Genomic DNA, 20,993 nt, shown 5'->3' with positions numbered 1-20,993 from the left:
GAAAACAATTTAAAAACTTAAGGGTTACTTAAATATCTATGTTGGCCTGAATCTTCTGTCTTCTGTCCTCTATCTGTTTCTCAACCTCGCGCTTATGCTCGAGTTGCTTCATGCGTTGTTTTCGATTATTCATCTGCTCAATCCGGTCATCCTCTGCAAACTTTGCCATCATCATTTTCCTGAAGGCCTCTTCTTCCTCTTTTTCTGCCTGCCTGCGCATCTCCTTGAAAGCCATTTGCTCCTGGTATGTCTGCTTTATCACCAGCCTTTGTCTGATTTTCTTTTCCGTCTCCTCCTGTGACACAGAAGTGTGAAAAAATGTTTAGATTAATCACTGATACCCAAGTTTACGTCTCTTTACTTATGAGCTGCTGTTCATAAAGTAGTTGTTGGATAATGAACAGCAAATAGTGCTCTTCAATTCCTTGTAATTTCTTGTCATTTCTCAACCAAAGTGATTTCACTTTAAGTGTTAGGGGTGGTAAATATTAATCTCAGCTTTTTTTCTGATTTTGATTCAGTAAGGTATGTTTCATCCTTATTTCCAAAATAAAGAATGAATGCTTACAAAGTTGGCTGTAAAATAGACATACTTACAATTTCTCTCTGCCTAATGGCCTCTTCTTGTTCTTCGAAACAAAGTTCCTCCCGCACTCGCTCCATATCCTCACGCTGCTTCCTCTCCCCTTCTATCTTGTCGGTAAGCTGAGGAAAAACAAAAAGGAGTTAAGCATCAGATCTAATTGAAAGAAAAGACAAGCATTTAAAATAAAGGTGACTCAACTAGTTCTAGCAGATGCTCCTTTGCTTCCTCACGCTCCTTCATCTTTGCCATCCTGGCCTCCTCCATGTGCTGCTGATGGCTTGCAAACTCCATGATACGTCTTTTCTCTGCCTCCATCTGTTCTTCCTCCATGCGTCTCCACTCGGCCTGTTGTCTCTTAAATTCTTCAATGTCTTGCTGAGTGGCTCTGACCTTCTCCAGTTTCAGCTGCCTCTCCCTCCAGGACCACAACATTAGATTTCAGTTAAAACCCAACATGGCAGCAAGAATCTAAAAGTTAGATACTTTGCAGCACTTATAATTGATGACTACTCACATCTGATCCTCTTCATAGATCTTTTTGACAATCTCATCCACCTTGGGCTTCTCTTGGAGGAACTCTTCTTGTCTCCTTTGCTCTCTCTCCATCATCTGATGCTCCAGCTCTCTCTGATTCTGCAGCGCTTCCTCTCTGCGTTTCTGCTCCAGCTTCTGCTGCTCAGCGACTATCTGCCCCTGTTCACGCTTGCTCTCACGAGCAAAGTCTGCATTCTCACGCTATCTCCCCCCCCCAAAAAAAACGAAAAGACAAAACGCTAATGATTTTAACGTCTGTATTGTTTTTTTTTGTTTTTTTGCTCCAACACGTTTACCTTTCTATCTCACTGTTAAAAAATGTGGGGCTCACCAAGAAGACAAATCAGGACATACTTTCTTAGAACTCTAGTCTAAATGAACTGATTCATCTGGGTCCTCATACATAAAGCAAATTGAGCCTTTTTTGAACAAACTGCTGATCATGAAAGAAAATGAACCTCTATTTTCTGACTGGCAGTTTAGAATTGATCTGTAGGTATAATAAAATCATTAAGGACAGCACCCACCATCGACTCAAGCCTCATAGCTTCTCGCTCAGCAATTTGTGCAGCTCTTTCCTTGCTCACATAAGCAGCTTTCAGCTTTGACTCCAACTCTCGCAGCTCCGGGCTGAAAGTGTATGAAAAGGCGTAAAAGTTTAAAGGTCTTATAAGAGGTCAACAACAAGGTAAGACAACTCTTAAGTAAGAAGTTTTGTGTTTGCATACTACCCTGGGACACACCTGTTCTCAATGATATGCTGCCTTATTTTCTCTTCTCTTTGCTTCTCAAATTCGATACGGGCCAACTCTATCGCTATACGCTCTTCTTGTTCTAGTTGTTTTTTTCGGTTCATTCTCTCCTCTTCTGTCTGCAAGAACAAAAATGTAGTAAACTACATTTCTAGATAAGGTCAGTCACTTTTACTGTTTCTTGATGTCAGAAATGAATGACAAGTCTTAGAAGAGGGACTAAAAAGATTATATATTACCAGTAAAAATGTCCTCTCTGTAGTACATTAAAATGCACTGATAAGTAAAAGACTTATTATTTTGTTTGTTAATTTTGATAAGGGATTCTATAGAAATAAGATACATCTCTACAATTTCTATGTGCATATTGTTAAGTTATAATTCCTTAACTTACTGTGTAGTCACTGTTCTGACAAAGTGGTTTTTAAAGCAAAAGGATGGAGCAATGAAATGGCCAACTGTCATGACAAGTCCAAAAAAAACCCAATATACCTCCATGTTAATTCCTGAGGGGTTTTCTCAGAGATCAGTCAAATTTCCCTCATCTATCTATCACTCTCATGGGTCCATTTCTTGACCTTCATGCATGAAACTAGACGAACAGCTTCCTCTGGGTCTCAGGATTCCTACGGTGTGTTCATTTTTATTCTAGCCCTCACGGTTTTGGCAAGGTGACAGGAGATTCGGACTCTTGCTTTGCCACAAAATCTTCCGAAGATTACAGTAACAAGGGCAAAGTTCTGCACCTGCTGCCTTAACGAGCAGGTCTCCGTGGCAACGTTTCATCTCACGCAGCTGTTTATAGTAACTCATCAAAACATCCAGGAACAAAGACATGCATGTGTGTGTTTATTTATCAGTTATCACCAATGCAAAATCTGGCTTCAGATAAGCCTCAGCAGACAGGTTTACATGATTGAACACACACACACACACACACACACACACACACACACACACACACACACACACACACACACAGGGCAGAAAGTATCTTACTTAAACAGCATTTGACTTCCATTTCCCTGAGTCAGCTCCTTATTTTCCTAGATTTTTTTCTGTAAATTTTAATTCCTTCCTTTAATTCTTGAATTGATTCAGCCATTCAAACTTTTAAATTCAATTTTAGATTACACCGATTCATGCTTCATGATCATTCTATTTGTCAGAATTGCAAGCACCTTTACACCCTGATTTCAAGGGGAATGTGTTGTGAATCAACAGACTCCACCAGCTCTCTGATGGCAGTTGGTAAACAATGATCACCATGGCAACATCTGGCTTCAGATGGGCCTCAGCCTACAGGCTTACATGGTTAAAAAACTCACACACAGGACACACAGGATTACATTTTAACATGGTTTAAGATATCCGACTCGCATTTTCCCTCAGTCAGGTCATCATTTCCATAAATGGAAAGAGAAATTGCTTTTCTAGTTAGCATTGACATGCTACAGGCTGCTAACAGCTAATTTCGCATGTAAACAATGCAGCCATGGTTACATAGGATCTCCAGACAAACACAGGAGAAAAGTAGTAAAAAATATCGCCGAAGCCACAAAAAGGTTGGTGTCCATGACCAACAATGAGCCATACAAAGTAATGATCCACTCCAAATACAGAGATTACGAAAAAGAGACGAAAAAAATTACAAGAAACGGACAAAGAGAGAGCTGCTGCAACAGGCAGCTACTTGGGCAGCGCCTAGCAACGGAAAAGTGACTAATATAATATAATATAATATAATATAATATAATATAATATAATATAATATAATATAATATAATATAATATAATATAGATAGATAGATACCTTGAGCAGGTCAGTTTCCATCTGCCTCTTCTTGTGTTCACCTAGCACCTGGCGCAGGTATCTCCTCCTCTCAAAGTACTCGTCCCGCAGACAGGTCTGCTGCTGCCTCTCTTTGTCCAAACGTCGGGCCTCTTCCACACGGTGCTGCTCCTGAATTTGACGCTGAAACTCTAACTTTTGCTGCTGGTTGTACATCCAGTTACGACTGTGTGCCAGAACAGAAAAGAAACACGATATAATGTTAAGCAAAGTGTTGTTGTGAAACCCTAGTGAGAAGCTGCTCTCTGAGTAGCAGCTACCGTTCCGTTTACTCTGACTTCGTTTTTTTTCGGACATTTACCATGTTTGCGCTGCCAGTCTCCTGCAATGATTATCTATTGTTTTGACTCAACCGAGCACAGCTTCCAAGGAAAAGAAACTTCAGTTGTCATTTTTTGTTTGGCGTTGTGTTGTCGTGGGAACGGCGCGTCACCTTACGTCCGACCAATAGAAATGAGCGTTTGCATTGACGCCAGATCCGGGGAAAATCAAACTACCAAAAGAAAAGACTTCTAACCATAGACTGTACAAAACAACTTCAGCCTAATCTAATGTATCATACAGGCTATGCTTCTAAAGTCTTACAAGAAACCACATACATATGACTGTAGGAGACTGTCTAGGATAGGAACTAGGAATCCCTTGACAACGTTGATATATAACACCACGTGGTGTTATAGTATATATGGTGTGGTGGTGGTGTTATACGTACACGTCTTGCTGCGATCTTTCCCCCTCCTTGTACACCAGTTATTTAGTTTGCTTACTTTATTATCATGTCGCTGCCTAGTTACTGAATTTCACCCCTAGGGATTAATGAAACCTTATCTCAGTTTAAGGTTGGGCTTACACATTTTTTGTATTTCTTTAAATATTTTTAGGGTTTTATTCACACTGCTGCTCTACCAATCCTGAGTTTTAAAATATATCCCCCTGTATTCCTACTTTTAATATGGCAGAACATACAGTAAATCTTTCTTCATATCATATGGTCTCTATGCTGAAAAGTAAAAGTCAGCTCATATAAAGAAGACAAAATACATTGGCACTCACCCATAGTATGGGTATATGCAATGATGGATCAGGCATGTGATCCAAATGAACTGCAAAGGTTAGATAAGCTTGGAACTACAGCATTTACAAGAGCACCACAGTACGACATCTATTGTAGTAAAGATTTATTTACATATCTATCAGGAAAACACTGATACAAACAATGGAGTTGATAGATTTCTGAGGAAAAATGTGTCCTGAGAAGAACACAATATGTTTTGAGGAATGTATTAAAACAGACTCAAAGTGGTTACATTTACAGTGCTGTCATAGACATATATGCATTTACAGTCTTGCCCTTATAATGCTCTATGTACAAAGGAATTATTTTTTTCTTCCAAACTAAAAATAATATTTTTGGGGATATCAAGTCACAAAAGGTTAACTGGTTATATTCTATACACATACCAGAACTAGAGCAAATTTTCTTTTTTGTACCTCATATGAAAAGAAAAGGATTGGTTGATCAACCAGTAACTGGGACATGAAAACAGATCCGGTTTGGAGTGTCATGCTATGTTGTTTTGCCAGAGATTACGGATAAAAATTTCTTTTACAGTTAAAATAAAGACAACTGTCCACAGCAACCTACATGCAACCAGCTGTAATCTTGGTCATGTTCTTACTAATGCTGCATATGCTCCTGCTTTTCTCTAAGCCACATAATTCTTCTTCACTTGGAAACAGTTTGATACTCAAGAGTTTTTATAAATGCACTGCACTATTTGTTATTAGTTTAAAGCATCTTTATTTTTGCGAAGATAAATCTTGGGCTTTTTTAGAAAACAGCTGCTAATATTTACTTAACTTGTTCAACTTCACTAAATCAGATGTTTTAATTGATAGTGTTTACATCCCTTTAAAAATGCAAGTTGATTTTGAAATTTCAAATTCAGTGCATGTGAGCAGCTGAGAGAAATCATTAAAAAAATTTTTTTAAGACCTTTTGATGGCAGGAGACCAAAATCTATCCAACAAAGCCGTGGGCAACTCAAATCTTGAATATCAATGCAAATTTTCAAACTGTGTTGATTCTTATATACTATGTATGTATGATTCTGGCTGATTTTTCTAAGGTGGGATTCTCTTTTTTTCATAAGCATATTAGGTTTGATAGGAAAGTATAAAAAATCTTTGATAAAATCTATTTCCAGTTGGCTTGGCAAAAATGACTATTAAGGGGAATAACAGTGGCGAATGAGTAATGTGAACAGCATGTTGGACATTTCCAAAAAAGAAAAAAAAAGAAAACATTGTAGGGAAAAAAATGAATTCTAGTGTGTCATTTCCACTGTAATTTGTTGTTATACAACAATTCATTCCGATACGTTTTCCTGTTCCCCTGCTTCATCTTTAGGGACAGGCAGCTGATCTGAGACGGTGACATCTTCTGTGTTTCCCAGAGTTTCCTCACAGAGAGGTGAATCCCCTTCTGGCGCAGCTGCAGACACTGCATCAGGCTGCAATGGCTGCTGTGTTTGTTCCTCAGACAAAGTGCCAATCACAATGGTTTCTTTGGGAGCATTTTTCTGATTGCTTTCTGGTAACACCAGCTCTGGTTCTGGCTTGTCAGACTTTGCAGGAGGAACACTTCCAGATTGTTTCAAGTCCGTTTCCATCGCTTTTTGAGTTTGTGCTGAAGTCAAGAGGTACATGACCCTTACTGGCTGTCCCATGGCATATTGTCTGCATAAAAGAAAAAAGGAAATCAGTGTAAAAGCATTTTCAAAGACTGATGCCGCTGTTCACAATATGCTCGTATTAACTGGCTCAAAAAAATCCACAGCACAATATTACACAATTTATTTGGACATCTTATCTGTATTAAAGTGAAAATTTATGTTACAGACCATGTTTGGTTTGCAATTAAGTTAAAAAGTGACTTTTGCTTAAAAAAGAGGGGTGACAAGAGTAGTAGTAGAAGTAGTCGTCGCAGTAGTGAGTAGTAGTTTCTACTCACACTCGATCCTTGGTTTTCATATCTGTTGGGTTAAAACCAAGAGACAGCTTTCTCAAGATACTTGTCACACCATGTCCTAGTATTTGTCTAAGTGGTGATCAACAGAAAAACCACATACCTTTGTCCTGAATGACTTTACAAACGTGATTTGGTCTATCAGTCAAATGTTTGGTCATCAGGTTAGCTGCTGATCCATCAACGAGAAGGTCACATTGGAGACAGACCAGGGTTGATCTGAGAGGAAAGTAAAAGAAATATTTGTCTGAGTTTAAACTGCAGAGAGAAGACAAAAGATTAAGAGTGAAATATAAACTTTATGACCATACTTACTTTGACGCAGATGAATGTTTCTTGTTATCCATTTTGGAAAATCTGTTTTTGGTTATGGTGCTGTGAAATCTATCAAAAGGCCAAAGAAAGAATAGTCACAAGATTTGTCAAAGGAACACACAGGGCCGATAAATCAGCTCTATACATATGACTTAACTGACCTTATCATGTGATTCCCAATGGCAATTTTGCAACTTGTTTTGTATGTGCATGCACCGCAGTTGGAAACCATTGGAAAGTGAGAGAAAAAATCCTCCACCGGAGAGTTACACTCAACACACGTGTAGCGTTTTCCCTTGGGGCTGAACACAATAAAGATCAGTTAGATGAGAAAATGATGTAGAAATATTTTTTAAAAACAAGTCTTTTTGGGTCAAGCAGAATTCTGAAAGTGTAAGTTTGTTGTTGGGATAATATTTCATTCAAAGGTCTGAAAAGCCCCTTATTCTCTTTTTGCTGTCTCCAAACTCATTTACAATACATTGTCTTTTGACTCATCTGCTTACATGACCATATCAAGTGATTAATGCAGCATATTAGTTTTGATTACTGAGACCAATTAACCAAATATCACACTCATTACTTTTAAAAGGAAAGAATTCCCACTCTATCCACTACACGGCCTGTTATTTTTAGCTAGCTTAATGAACAGTGTCTGGAAAATTAATTGAAAACACAACTAGCTTCTTTTTGTATAGCCAGGCCTTAATAACCCATATTAATGTGCTTCACTCATGAATACCCAGGTGGTGGGGGTCAATATGTTAGAGGCCATGGGGGATCCTGGTTATTCAGGGGATCGAATGCTTGATATGCTGGTCACAATAGATAGATTTTTGGGGAGCTCACCAGGATTCAACCAACTGTTAATGGTTAAATGCAACAAAAAGTAGTGTTGTGTTACTGAACACTGTGTGATTAAGAACCTCAGACTCTTGAGTGCCAGGTTGTGCTTGCTAGTACGGTTATTTTGCTTCCGGCTCTGGGTTGCCTTGGTCTTTCCGGCTGCAGAGATGTGTGACTTTGGATCAATGATGTTGATGGGCTTGGCTTTCTGAGTCAAATTTTGTTTGTGTGGACTGATGATAGGAACAGGTTTATCAGGGGAGGAAGGCAGGCAGGTTGTCTTTCCTGTGATGGATGCTCGAATGGTGACCTGGAAAGGATTCAGAACGTAATGCTGCAACTTAACATTCATATTAATAATGATCACCGTAAGCAAACTTAGAAACGTTTTACACGTATCACTAAGACAGGGTCTGACCTTTGTTCCTGGAGGGAGGCCCTCCAAAGCTTTAGGTTTTCTGAAAGTCTTGTGAACACGAGCCCTGTGCTCCACTTTTTCCTTGAGGGTGAGGAAATTCAGTCTACATTTTCCACAGCGATGGATCCCTTTTCTCTGTGATTAAAAAAAAATTGTAGAAATACATCATTCATAAGGTATGCAACTAGAACATAACAGCTCAGACTTTCATTCAGATTCCCTGAAAGAGTTTTAACTCTGACGCTTATTGCTCTTTAAGGGAGGCAAAGGGAAGGATGCTTTACATATTCCACAAAGGTAAGCTTCAAAAAGCATAATCAATCCATTCTTGGTGTAGAAGCTAAAAATGCAAACCAGTGAATTCAATTTCTTGTAAATACTCTTCAAAGTATTTTAAGTTAACACCAACACACAAACTGCTAAAAGAAGTCAGGCTGTTTGATAACTCCCTGAGATCTCTGAGAAATGCCACCTTCACAACAGCGAAATATTACAGTAAAATAAAACAAGGAACACAATGTACCTGATGTTTCATATAGTGCTGCATGTACACATGACCACTTCTTAGAACTTTGAGACAGAACGGACAGAGGAGGTCTTTTGTGTTTTCATGGGCACTTCGGAAATGTTTCTCCACGTCAGAGAAGAAGGAGGACCTGTAATTGCAGACCTAGAAATACAGTGAAAGACATTTTAAGAATCCATGAATGACTTTCTGCAAATATCAAAGCAAACTAAAACTTAGTATGAGCTGACACACCTGGCACACATAGGGCATTTCCCCAGGCTTGTGGTTGTCCTTCATGTGTTCCAAGAGAACTTGCTCTGACTCAAATGCAAGCTCACATATCTTGCAATTGGCTGAAAATTTGAAATAAAAAAAGTAAAGTTAAAGGATTCTCATTTTTTAGCACAGTCATGTTAGGCTGTTGAGTAAAAAATGTCATACTAGAGGATTCGATGCAGCTGTGAGCGCTCTCAATGTGACACTGCAGCTGGAACGGAGTCCCGTATTTTCGGTAACAATGCTGGCATGTCGTGTGGCTTTCCCAGCTCTCACTGTTCTGTTTCTCCAGCTCCAGGTGGTGCTTCATATGGTTCATGAACCTGTGGAGAGAGGTAAACGCACATGCTCGAGAAACAGAGGTATAGTTTTGAGATACTTACTTATGTGACACTATAGACACAGAGCACCAATTAAGACAATTTGTGGCAATTTTCACTTTATATTGCAAAACTAGGAGCTAAAGGAATTATTTTTGTCCCAATTATCCCAACTTTCCCATCAATCTGGAATTCAATATTTTGAGGAACAGAAATTTTATTTTGGGCTTTGAAAAAACATTTACATTAGGATTACATCAATCAAAGCCCTGTGGTTACTTCATAGACTGATTCAACTAAATATCACTGCTTTTGATTTTAGGTGATTACCTTTCTCTTCATTTTTCCTTAAACAAATTACGACATTTTACTTTTCTTTGTTGGAAAATAAAACTTACGGTAAAAAATGCTGCATTCATATTCAATCATTCAGAGGAAAGATTAAGGAAAAGAAATATTATTGATCATGTCTGACATTGTTGACAATGTGACAAAAAGGATCAAGTTTCCCGTTCCGGAGACAAACATAATATAAGTAATACTTATTTTAAAAAAGGAAAACTAGAAATGACACATATTAATTATTCTACCTAACCTACCTACCAAATTAATTATTATTTTTATTTCCTTACTTATCTAACTTTAATTTTACTTATGCCAATTAAAAACTAGCAAGCAAAACTGTGTAGATCAGGGAAACAGATACCTTTAGAAAACAACCTAACAAATGAACATGAAACCTTAGATCATAGCTATGGTTTCATGATGTTAACATACAGAAGATCACGGTGAATTAAAAACCAAACATTGTTAAACTACAGGGAAAAGATACTATATCTGTGTGTTCAGGTCCAGGTCCCAAAGGTTTTAAGATAAATGCAGTCCTCTCCTTGTGCCTAATTTCTAAGCATCTATAACGTCGTTATGATATAAACAATTACAAAAAGATTTTGGTTTTGTCAAATGATGTATTGCTCTGAGGCTTCAAGCAGCACCATCACAGCTTTGTGCTATTGCTGCCCCGGTGAGAGATGGTCCATTTTTCAGCATGCTTGTTCTGCTGCCTCAGCTTCTCTAATAGAAATCTTCATGTGGATGAACCATGACCTCAACTGTGAGAGCGTGGTTGTGGTACAAATGTGTTTCCCCATTAGAAGAAGCTTACTACAGCTTTTTTGCTATGTCCTGAAGTAGAGTTATTTAATCAAAAGGTACAGTTCTTTCACCAGATAAACAAGCCATCATTTTTCATTTTTAGGCCCATGAGGAAAACAGTCTAATGCTGCCATCCATCTGAGGAGAAAACTGTGGTAAAGACGGCTATCGCTGCTTTATTCATGCTGGGCAGATATCTTTTCAACAAGGCCTTCAAGTCCCATTCTGCTTTCTAAGGGCTTGTGATACTCTTTATTTATAAAGCAGCTGAATATAAAGAAGTGCACTGAGGTATAGCTGCTAGCCAGAGAGACAATTTTACTGCTATATTTATTCAGTTAATGGAAAGACTGACAATACAAGCCTCCCAGATATATTCCTTATATTTCTTCAGATTACAACCCTGTCTGTCAGAGAATGAGTAAAGAGACATTTTCACACTGGCTTGCCCCGTTAAAGACCTAAATATTAGAGATGCAACAATTGCTGTTTCTGACTGACTGTATATATATATATATATATATATATATATATATATATATATATATATATATATATATATATATATATTTATATATATATATATATATTAGAGCTGCACGATTTGGGGAAAAGGTGCGATTTGCGATTAGGTGGACAATATTGCGATTGCGATTGTGCTTGCGATTTAATAAAAAAAGTTGTGTCATGATGAGTCTACAGGCTTGCGTGGTTATCATGGAGAAAAATCTGAATTGCATGTGCTGACATTGCGATTGCGATTGCGATATCCTCTTTTGCGATTACATAATTGCGTGTGCTGACATTGCGATTGCGATTGCGATAATCGTGCAGCCCTAATATATATATATATATATATATATATACATATATATATATATATATATATATATATATATATATATATATATATATATATTTATATATATATATATATATATATATATACACACACACACACACACACACACACACACACACACACACACACACACACACACACACACACACACACACACACACACACACACACACACAAATGTATCAAACATACTGCATGTAGCCAACAGATCTTCATCAATGGAAAATATTTGATACAGCAATATGGAGTCTACTGAACAAAATCCTCTCATTCTGTTCAAGAAAATCACTCAACTGTATAAACATCAAACAACTTCAACGAGAGTCTGGCACTTCCCTTGGCGGAAACTTCTGTACAGCTAAGTAAAGTGCTATTTTCTGTACATGTGTGCAAATGAGTAAAGGATATTCTAAACAGAACTGTACAAATGCCAACTGTTAATGGCTCATTATTCATAAGTGATGTCTATCATAAGTAAATTATCTCAAGACGTGCCCTGTGAGACAATCAAGTTGAAACCATATATGTTTACAGCTAGTATATAGTATCCACAGATTTTGACCAGTTAAAATGATAATAAAACAACCATTCATTTAGGTGGCACTGACCAATAAAACAAACAAACAAAAATAAAACAACGAGGTATGAAATATTAAAGACATGCTCTAGGCGACCTTTTAAAAACACCTGGTAGAAGTTTACTGCAACATGAAATAAGACTGTTTCCAAAAATGAGCCAAAATGACTGAGAAAATGCATATTTTTTAAAAGGCAAGAAATTTCTACCTGATATTATTCTTCAGAATCTTTAAGCAGCTCTGGCACTTGAAGGTGTTGTTGGTCCTCAGGGTTGTCTCCTTCTGGCTCTCCTCTCCCCCAAATTGTCCGTAATAGAAATCTGAGACGAGCATGATGCGCTTGTTTGATCCGCCGTCCTGAGCAATGCTTTGCACGTTCACACAGCCGTTCTGCAAAAAAAAAAAAAAAAAAAAATGTTTGACATGAGTTATTTTTAATATCAAATTTAATTTACAGGTTAAGGTTATTATCACTCTTTGATATGATCTTTACTCACAGCCATGTGACTCCTCAGGCCATCCAGTGTACCAAATTCTTCTTCACACTTTGGGCACTTATTCTTTGCAACCCCATTTTCCACTGGCATTACTGTGCTTGTTGGTGCTATAGGAAGCCAGTTAGATGTGTCAATCAACAACACAAAGCTTGATATCATTATGAGGACATGGCATTGAGGTATCAAAACAAACCTTTTTCAACAGAAACATACCAAAATCAATCTTGATTCTTTTTGCTGAGCTGTCTGCTTGCTGTGGTAGCAATCTTTGTTTGGCAAAGTTGTGATCTGTTACAAGGAAGAAAAAAAAACATTTAAATTTAAGGTCTTGCATTCAGTCATCCCAAAATGTATAGAAGTGCATGTGAACATTACATGAAATCACCTCTGTTATTGTTATTTGTCTGTACAGGCACAGTAAAGGTCTGGGGGGCTTGTGAGTTGGAGAGGTTGAGCTGCAGTGGAGTGGACTGTGTTGAATATACGGCGGGGCTTCGAACGTTTGCTAGTGTTACAATGTTGTTGCTGATTTGTTGCACCTGAGGCCTGTGGACAGCACCGGGTATTACTGTGGATGGAGAAACCTGCTGAAACAGCTGTGGTTGACCGGCTGAAAGAAAGAAACAATAACAGACATGGCGTCAACAGATAAAACCTACTACTAAAGCTCTTCTTTTATACATCACTGAGGAAGAAAGACTCCTCTGGGGCATGTTACTCTCATCTTTACCTGATACAATTGTGAATGAAGTCCCAGGAGGGTACTGGTTCCCAAGAGAAGCCAGTAACTCCCTGTTGTTAGTTAAATTTGGAGATGCGACAATGAAACCCTGAAGAAAAGGAACAAATCAAAATTAAACAGGTAGATGAACCCCATGCAAATCATTTGAAAAGGTCCAAAGAAATGACTGAGTACACCAACAGTACCTGGTTATTGACAATGACAGGCTGCGGGGTCACTGTTGTCATATTAGGTGCAGCAGCATTGACAGCGTTTCCCGCCACATTCAATGGCAGCATAATGGCCGAGGAGCCGACAGCTGACTGAGGAGCAGGACGGATTTCAGGTTTTCCTGTACTGTTTCCTCGGGAAGGTGGAGGTTGGGGATTGGACTTCACCTCCTTTTTGTTATTAGCTGAAAAGACAAACAAAGGAGCCAGAGTGAGCTACTTTTAGCAGACAAGAATGCAACATGTGACAAGCAAACAAAAACAATCAAATGTTCATTGTAGAAACTATTGCAGATACCAACAAAAAGTCCCATTTTCAACTAACAAAAAGTAAAACTAAAAAAAAGGCAAAGAAAAGCAAAGAAAAGAAATCACTGAAATATGATTATACATTATATAATTATGCAGAAAACCCTTAACCTAATCATAACGTTAAAGTTTAGATATTAAAAAAAAGTAATGACATACAGAGCACACCAACAAAGATGGGTTCATCATCATCATCTTCTATTAAGTGGACTTCAGGAGCTTGTTTCTGCCATGGCTCCAGCTCCTCCTCTACACACTCCATAAATAGTTCAGACATTGTGGACCTGCAAAAAACACAACATAACTCAACCTAAATTCATCAAACAACTTCTTCTGTAAGCAATCTAGATTCAGGCTGTTTCGAAAATATCAAACAGGGACTGGTACAGGTGAATTATCTAAAAAAAAAAAATAATAATTGTTTTACCATCCCTGGCAAAAGCTTGGGAGTAGATGGAATTTGCATGTTTATAAACAACTTTGTACCACTTTTATAAGCGGGAAAAGCAATGCTTTTGAAATGTAAGTTCACGCTATTACCCTTAAAATGAAAAATATATTTATTGTACAACACTGGGTTTCTACCTCTGATAAGTACAAGTGTGTGAAAATAAGAATGAATCAAACAACGTTATAATTTCCCTACACAAATAACACTTGTTTGCTGACACACAGGAGCAGTTTAGGACATTCTTGGATAGAAAGCCAACACACATCTGATGTTCCCTTTGCTTCCATTCAGGAATAGGTATAGTTTTACCTCTTGATACATTGGCTTCTTCAATAGCAAACCACAGCAAATGTCACCATAAACAGTTTATCATATTCAAAACAGTGATGCTTACGGCGGTTATTCGACCTATACTAGAGATAATACATTGTATCACACTTTTTTAAACTCTTTTGGAAACAACTGCTCAAATGAAACATACTAGTGTATAACACATACGATCTTATCACTAACGTTAAGTACATGTTAGTGATTTTTTTTGGAGATCTGAAGATTCTGTCGGTGGTTTCCTTTCTACTCTAACTTATTTTTCAATTTCTAAGTCAAAAACTGACAATAAGTTTGCCCAGGAGCTTAAGTTCAGCAGCTTGCTTCCACTGTTTCCTTTACAAAGAAATCCTTAATAATTAAGCCTGAATACAATCATTGCCATGACCTTAACGTAAAACTACGTTTAGTCATTAAATCATCTACAAGTATAAAAGATGGGGCAATTTCTGTGAGTGTGGCTTTACATGACTTAGCTTTAAATGACTGGCATTGATACCATTTGCTTCTTGATCCTATTCAATGTACAGGTAGCTAATGCTAACAAGCTAACGCTGATGATGTCTAATGTTGCTGCTTTACGAACGCTGCAGCTTGAAACGCTATCAAATATTACGTGCAAAATCATATTTAAAAGTTATCAAAATATTGTATCTAAACTAAATTGACGATGTGCATAGCATCTGTTAGTACCAATCGATCAGCGCACTACAACACAGGCTAGGTAACGTTAGCATGTTCACTGAATCAGGGGGGTGAATGATGGGACAAAGACTGCGCTCAAGAGTTTCAAGTGCAGGTTTATTATCTTCACCTACCTCTTCAAAACCCAAAACCTACCACTCAAGATGCCGACTTCGACTCAGTCCTCAACTGACAGAGTGCAGACACTATCAGTGACTTCTCTCGGGAGGGCAGAAAACTGTATCTCTGATCCAAGGTGGTGAAAAATACTGGGACTGTCTGGACCAATCAGATTGGCTTAAACATTTCAGTTGGTCTGGACCAATCAGACTGCCTGGGATATTTTAGTTCCCTACTTCCTGTCCGTAATTACTGTACTTCCGGGTTTATCCCGCGACTTTTTAGTAAACAGTAGTTCACAGTAATCATAAATTTAGTAATAAAAATAACCAGAGCTGCATTTGAAAAACAAAATAAAACATGTCAACATGTGAATACAACAGATCAACTATACATGTATCAAATAGCAGAATTACAATTCAGTCTTTCCAGCATAATTTGATTTTGACCAAGGGAGGACAGTAGAAAGACCCAACAGTTGCATTAGTGTCAAGTGCTCTCTTGTACTAGTTAGGGAAGATATAGTTATAAGAAATCTTTATCTATCACCCCAACTAAAGTGTTTCCCTATGGATGCTTAAAAAATATTTACAGTAGCTGCAGCATTGTACTTAAAGCCAACTGCTTCCACTGCTGCCTACAAAGCTGCAGTTGCTTCTGTCGAATACATAGAGTGTACTATAAAAATCATCTTGTGCACAGTTCAGTATAAATATTAGCACTACATTATTTAATAGGCAAATTCTGTGTGTATGCTATGTGTAGTACAAAACCCCATGAGATGTCATGGTTTAGTTTGAAGTTACACAAAAACATAATGATACCTTTTTGATCACTGATAAAGCTTCACAGGTATATGTTTGACAGTCATTTAAAGAAAGATTAAAGGTGGATTGGTCTGTCACAAACATTTGCAATGTTATAAAGATCTTGGGGCAAAATGCTGCTGTCCAGCAAATGTCAAGACGATGTCACACTACATTGTGCTAGACTGCATTTCAATTTCAAAACACAGAAACTGGTCTCCTGGTTCCCAAATTTTTACAGTTTCTGTGTAAAAAAAGAGGTGTTAGAATTACAACCCTGTCTGTCAGAGAATAGGTAAAGAGACATTTTCACACTGGCTTGCCCTGTTAAAGACCTAAATATTAGAAATACAACAGTTGCTATTTCTGAACACTTTTCAGAAATATTAAGAGGTCTAGACTTGCTAATGTTGTATGAACCTCAAGACAAGATAAGGACTCTTATCTTTTACCATCATGAGTAGAACAGTTAATAGTTTGCAGCATTTAGCAAGTTATAGTAGCGAGGGAACATAAACATGAGGAAACATAGGAATAAAAGTGATAGGCCAGTGCATTTTAAGAGGACCTACAACACCACAGTGAATATGCTTCCAATGTGGATTTTATGGGGACAGTGATAGATAAGGTTGTTCTTATTTTTGTTTTTTAAATCAAAATATGATTAAACTTGTTGGAACAGTGTATTAGATGTTTGTTCAAATGTGCACTTTGCATTTCTGTTGGTGCCATATTTTATATGACATTTTTACCTTTTTTTTTAACCAATTAAAGAGTCAGTCCCATTAAATTATCAAATGCATAACCACAAAAGGATGGCAGGTATTAAATAATTTACCTTCCAAGAAGTTATGTAAATGTACTGATAAAATAAGTAATTTGTTATGAAATATAATCTCAAAGTTTATTTAGAATGTTTATTCTTTAAACTTGGTAATATGGGTTTTGTTGAATTGAGCAAGTCAGTATGCTGTAGACATCAGTGTTTATTTTCGGTCATTTGGTTTGAAATAATATTAAGTTTCATTTTACAGTGTATTAGACTGCTAAAATAATATTGATTGTTTTTTTTGCACTTATCAAATTTTTGTATGACAAACATTTGTTCCACTGTTTGACATTTATCAGTCTCACAGACTGACCACGTCTTTCACCCTGTGTTTTATTGTGAAATGTAGCTGTGCAACAGCCATTCATTGCAAATTTCTACAACATAATTTGAATTTTTCTCACTTATAGGTTACTCAAAAATTTTAAAGACCTGTGAGTTGTTGCAAATGATCAGTTCAGTAATGGTCAAACAAAACTTCCATGTTTTTTTTTCCTTTCAATGATGAGAGATATCTGGTGAAGTTTGTGTGATTCAAGTTTGTCCAACAGGTGGCAGTCTGGAATTAATAATCAAGGAGAGTGGCACCTCCCTTCCATCCTTTTTTAACACAATAAAACTTGCTTTATCAGGCAGATCATTTAATTCAATGTTTGTTTTTCTTCAGGTTTTGGCCATCGCACAATATGACATTAAGCTAAAGGACATAGAAATCCAAATTTTCCTCTAAACTTTGAATGTTTAACTTGCTGCAAACAAGCCTGTCGCTTAAAGACCATTTAACTGATGTACCTAAATGTTAAGATTACTGCAGAGAAAATTTATTCAAGTTTTTATCTTTTTTTCAGAATATGCTCTTCTGAAATCAATTCAGACTTTCCCCCAATTCACTTCCCCCAGCCACTTTTGAAGAACCATGGCTTAAATGCTCCTGAAAAATGTAAGACTGGAGTCCCATGATTTACCTTGAAATGTATAGATGATAACAGAATTAATTTATGAGACATGAATGAACAGTCTGAATATTATTCAAACACACTCTGCAACATATTGCAGACTTCATTTTGACAATTCAAGAAATGTTGTTACTCACTTATGACAAGAATCTGTTCAGGATAAACACCAATGTTCTCACAGAAATAAAGTACAAGCTGCAGCTTGGTGCTCCATAAAGTTGACACATAAAGTCAAAAATACAATTTGATTTTGACATTGTTATCCTGATTTCCTCTAATATTTGAACAAATGATTAAAAGCCTTATATGTGGACAAGTGGATGCTTGAACAGTGAACATAAGCTTTAAATCTCCATGGACTGAGTCTCCTTAAGCTCCTGTAGGGGTGACACACCTCGTTCAATAAAACATCTGGATTATCGCCCACCTGTTTTTTTTATGCTGAGACAAGACTTTTCTATTATAAATGTTGTTTATTCTTGTTTTGAAATCATCTGAATAAGGTTTAAGTTTGGCTAAAATTGTATTACATGGGGGGGCATTTGGTTTGGAATGTTTTGTGCCCCCTGTGGACAATGAGGTACATCTTCTCTCTTTGATAATTTTGTCCTATAAATGTGTGTCATGTTTTCTAACAAATATTCTCACCTTGCTTTATTGTAACACTCATAAGAAATCATTTGGTTAATTCAGCTGTTACCTACCCCCACCAGAGGTTCAAGACATCAAACATAACTATAAAGAAAGAATCAGTCATGCCATTAGTTGCCTGGTTTGCTTAGGTTTTAGGTTTTTCAGCTTATAAAGATGTGTCAGTGTTGGTGTATTGAAATTTATTCACAGTAGCTTCAAACTTGAGATTTAATGAGGGATAAAACAACATGTGTGGTGAGTAAACATGTTAGTTCAACCCACTGCAGTCCCCTGTGTATCTCCTTCCACACCCTTATGTTCTTCATAATTTCAGTTTCTAGTTTGTTCCTTTTTCAGTCACAGTGGTTTCAGTAGAGGCCTGGCCCCCATCTGAAAACCCATGAGAACTTTCTTTTTGCATTCAGCCCTGAGATAAATGACTCAAACTTGTGCTTCAAAACAGAAACAAAGCCATCTTTGGGTCAAAATATGTAACAAACCAAAAACTTCACGTCTTTGAATGTCATCCTTATACATAAAAAGCCAAATTTACAAAGCCCATGATTAAATCATTACCAATTACTTGACAGAAGAATGCATCTATTTGCACTCTTCATATTTTTTTCCACAACTGCTACATGGAAACTTCTCTTTAAATGACATCTAGTTAAATCATTATGCAGACCATGGAATATTCGAGCCAAATCAGCTCATGTTGGGGTTTGTTCTGAAATTCAATCTTGACTTTCACTGAGTGAAGTGGTAATACCTCCTTCCATTCCTAGTTATATATATATATATATATATATATATATATATATATATATATATATACTCCTAAAATGAATGTGACAAAAAAAAAAAAACCAAACACAAACAAACAAAAAACTTATCGTTGTAGATGAAAAGAAAATAGTTAACTGTTTGGAGAAACTATGTGAAGAAAAAAAGCGTAACCCCAGCCATACACAGCTCAAGCACTGCAGTCCTCTTGTCTGGTTTCTCGCTGGCGCGGAAGAAAAAGTAGTTCCCTTAGAGCAATTGGACCGCGCGTTACAGTTATTGAAGTCAAGTGCTTAGATGTAAAGCACAGGTGTTTATGCATTTCTTAAATTCTAACTTCCTGCTTATTTATCATGCAGTTTCATATCAATATTTCAGCGGTGCGATAGCCTCCTTTGTGGCCCTGCACACCTGTAGCTAAACTGAGCTGTCAGGTGAAGAACGCCTTCTGTGGATGTTCCATGTCCTCACTTAATTACATTGTCAATTTATCGATGATTTATAACTCCAGTGAAGGACTTTCTTCAATGAAACGCCAGTAATCATGAATTTTACATCACACAAAACTCCAGATAAATGATGGTCCTATTTTTAAATGCATGAAAAACTAATAGTAACATTTTATCTTGACTAAAAAAGACAATGCTGAGTGCTGACAGAACCAGTAACATGTCGCTTTAACCTGATACTCACAATTTAGAATCATTAGCCTTATTTCGTGAGTTTGTAAACAGTACTTTCACCCTTGCGTCTCCATCATGGAGAACTATCATACAGATTTATACCGTTTTGACTCGCAGCTGGTCACTTTCCTCTCTGGTTAAATCTTCTTCAGCTCGAAAGATTTATCTAGTAGTTCGCCATCAGATTTCCGACCGATAAGTATCGCTTGTTTCATGCTTGCCTGGTGACGACAAAGTCCAGCTTTTTAAGTCATGTCAAAAGAAAACAGCATTCAGGTAGTGAAAAAACCTGAGGGTAATCTTGTTTTCAAAAGCCCGCCTTACATCCGCTAACAGCAACTGCACTTCTGGTGCGCCACCTTCAGAATAAAAGCCGTTTTTCATAAACTTTTATAATCAAACAAAACACATTTGGAAGTCTGCATATCTGAGTGAAAAAAAAAACACTTATCATCTTAAAAAGTGGCAAGGAAAGATGTGAAATAAGTTTTAGGACATTAAAAAAGACAAATTAGTGTAATCTGTAGATGTATAGCTACTGTAGACTGTGATGTATATTTTACTGCAGTGGAATTATGCAAAACGTAATGAGAATAGGATCATCCTCCCCTCAAAAGTGGACAGAGTATTTGAGTTTTCCTTTGTTTAAAATGTCTAGCTTGGCTATTCTTAATCTTAAATCTGTTTTTATTTACTGAGATCTATAAGTTATATTTTCTTTTCTTTTCTTTTCTTTTCTTTGTGTCTGTTTATCATGGTATCATTCTATCATTCTAAAACTGAGAAGGATATGACTGTGTCAAAAAAGCGACTTTTTTTTTTTTATAAAATAGACACAAACAGGTATGCCATAAACACATTTACAATCTCTACCTTTTATTTGATTTCTGCCTTAACCTTTGGGCTGTATTCCATTAGACAGCATTTGAAACAG

General features: G+C 37.0%; 2 protein-coding genes across 5 annotated transcripts; both read right to left on the bottom strand.

Annotated features, from left to right (window-relative positions):
- Positions 1–28: 28 nt before the first annotated feature.
- On the bottom strand, positions 29–4,163 carry LOC141787614 (meiosis-specific nuclear structural protein 1-like). 2 transcript variants are annotated; one of them, XM_074666152.1, is made up of 8 exons: positions 4,026–4,163; positions 3,686–3,890; positions 1,864–1,991; positions 1,648–1,750; positions 1,101–1,321; positions 785–1,001; positions 598–705; positions 29–295 (listed from the first exon to the last, which is right to left on the bottom strand). In XM_074666152.1, the coding sequence occupies exons 2-8, from the start codon at positions 3,878–3,880 to the stop codon at positions 29–31; spliced, it is 1,239 nt and encodes a 412-aa protein (XP_074522253.1). In that variant the 5' UTR covers positions 3,881–3,890; positions 4,026–4,163. The 2 variants fall into 2 exon arrangements, with proteins under 2 accessions (XP_074522253.1, XP_074522254.1); XM_074666153.1 differs by lacking the exons at positions 1,648–1,750; positions 1,864–1,991.
- A 726-nt stretch (positions 4,164–4,889) lies between these two features.
- Positions 4,890–15,547, bottom strand: LOC141788152 (zinc finger protein 280C-like). 3 transcript variants are annotated; one of them, XM_074667005.1, is made up of 19 exons: positions 15,384–15,542; positions 13,947–14,071; positions 13,455–13,663; positions 13,258–13,357; positions 13,067–13,137; positions 12,913–12,982; positions 12,741–12,815; positions 12,528–12,634; positions 12,239–12,420; positions 9,281–9,438; positions 9,092–9,192; positions 8,855–9,001; positions 8,332–8,466; positions 7,994–8,223; positions 7,229–7,369; positions 7,068–7,136; positions 6,856–6,971; positions 6,738–6,759; positions 4,890–6,463 (listed from the first exon to the last, which is right to left on the bottom strand). In XM_074667005.1, the coding sequence occupies exons 2-19, from the start codon at positions 14,062–14,064 to the stop codon at positions 6,094–6,096; spliced, it is 2,421 nt and encodes an 806-aa protein (XP_074523106.1). In that variant the 5' UTR covers positions 14,065–14,071; positions 15,384–15,542; the 3' UTR covers positions 4,890–6,093. The 3 variants fall into 3 exon arrangements, with proteins under 3 accessions (XP_074523106.1, XP_074523105.1, XP_074523104.1); XM_074667004.1 differs by having other exon boundaries at positions 12,913–13,137; positions 15,406–15,547; XM_074667003.1 differs by having other exon boundaries at positions 12,913–13,137.
- Between the last annotated feature and the right edge of the window lie 5,446 nt (positions 15,548–20,993).

This window comes from Halichoeres trimaculatus, unplaced genomic scaffold (assembly GCF_033239565.1).
Source record: "Halichoeres trimaculatus isolate MK-OKI-2021-1 unplaced genomic scaffold, fHalTri1.1 fHalTri1_scaffold_3, whole genome shotgun sequence".
Classification (NCBI taxonomy): domain Eukaryota; kingdom Metazoa; phylum Chordata; class Actinopteri; order Labriformes; family Labridae; genus Halichoeres; species Halichoeres trimaculatus.
The sequence above is the reverse complement of the archived record's forward strand: the minus strand, read 5'-3'. Positions and strand labels throughout refer to the sequence as shown.

Bases quoted from the DNA above. Each gene is read 5' to 3' on its own strand.
- LOC141788152 (XM_074667004.1), bottom strand. From the start codon at position 14,064: ATGTCTGAACTATTTATGGAGTGTGTAGAGGAGGAGCTGGAGCCATGG. The intron at 9,002-9,091 runs GTGTGTCAGCTC...CTGTATTTCTAG, and splicing joins AAATGCCCTATGTGTGCCAG to GTCTGCAATTACAGGTCCTC. The intron at 6,464-6,737 runs GTGAGTAGAAAC...TCTTTTATGCAG, and splicing joins ATGAAAACCAAGGATCGAGT to ACAATATGCCATGGGACAGC.
- LOC141787614 (XM_074666152.1), bottom strand. From the start codon at position 3,880: ATGTACAACCAGCAGCAAAAGTTAGAGTTTCAGCGTCAAATTCAGGAG. The intron at 1,751-1,863 runs GTGTGTCCCAGG...ATACACTTTCAG, and splicing joins CAGCATATCATTGAGAACAG to CCCGGAGCTGCGAGAGTTGG. The intron at 706-784 runs GTTGAGTCACCT...GTTTTTCCTCAG, and splicing joins AGGAGCATCTGCTAGAACTA to CTTACCGACAAGATAGAAGG.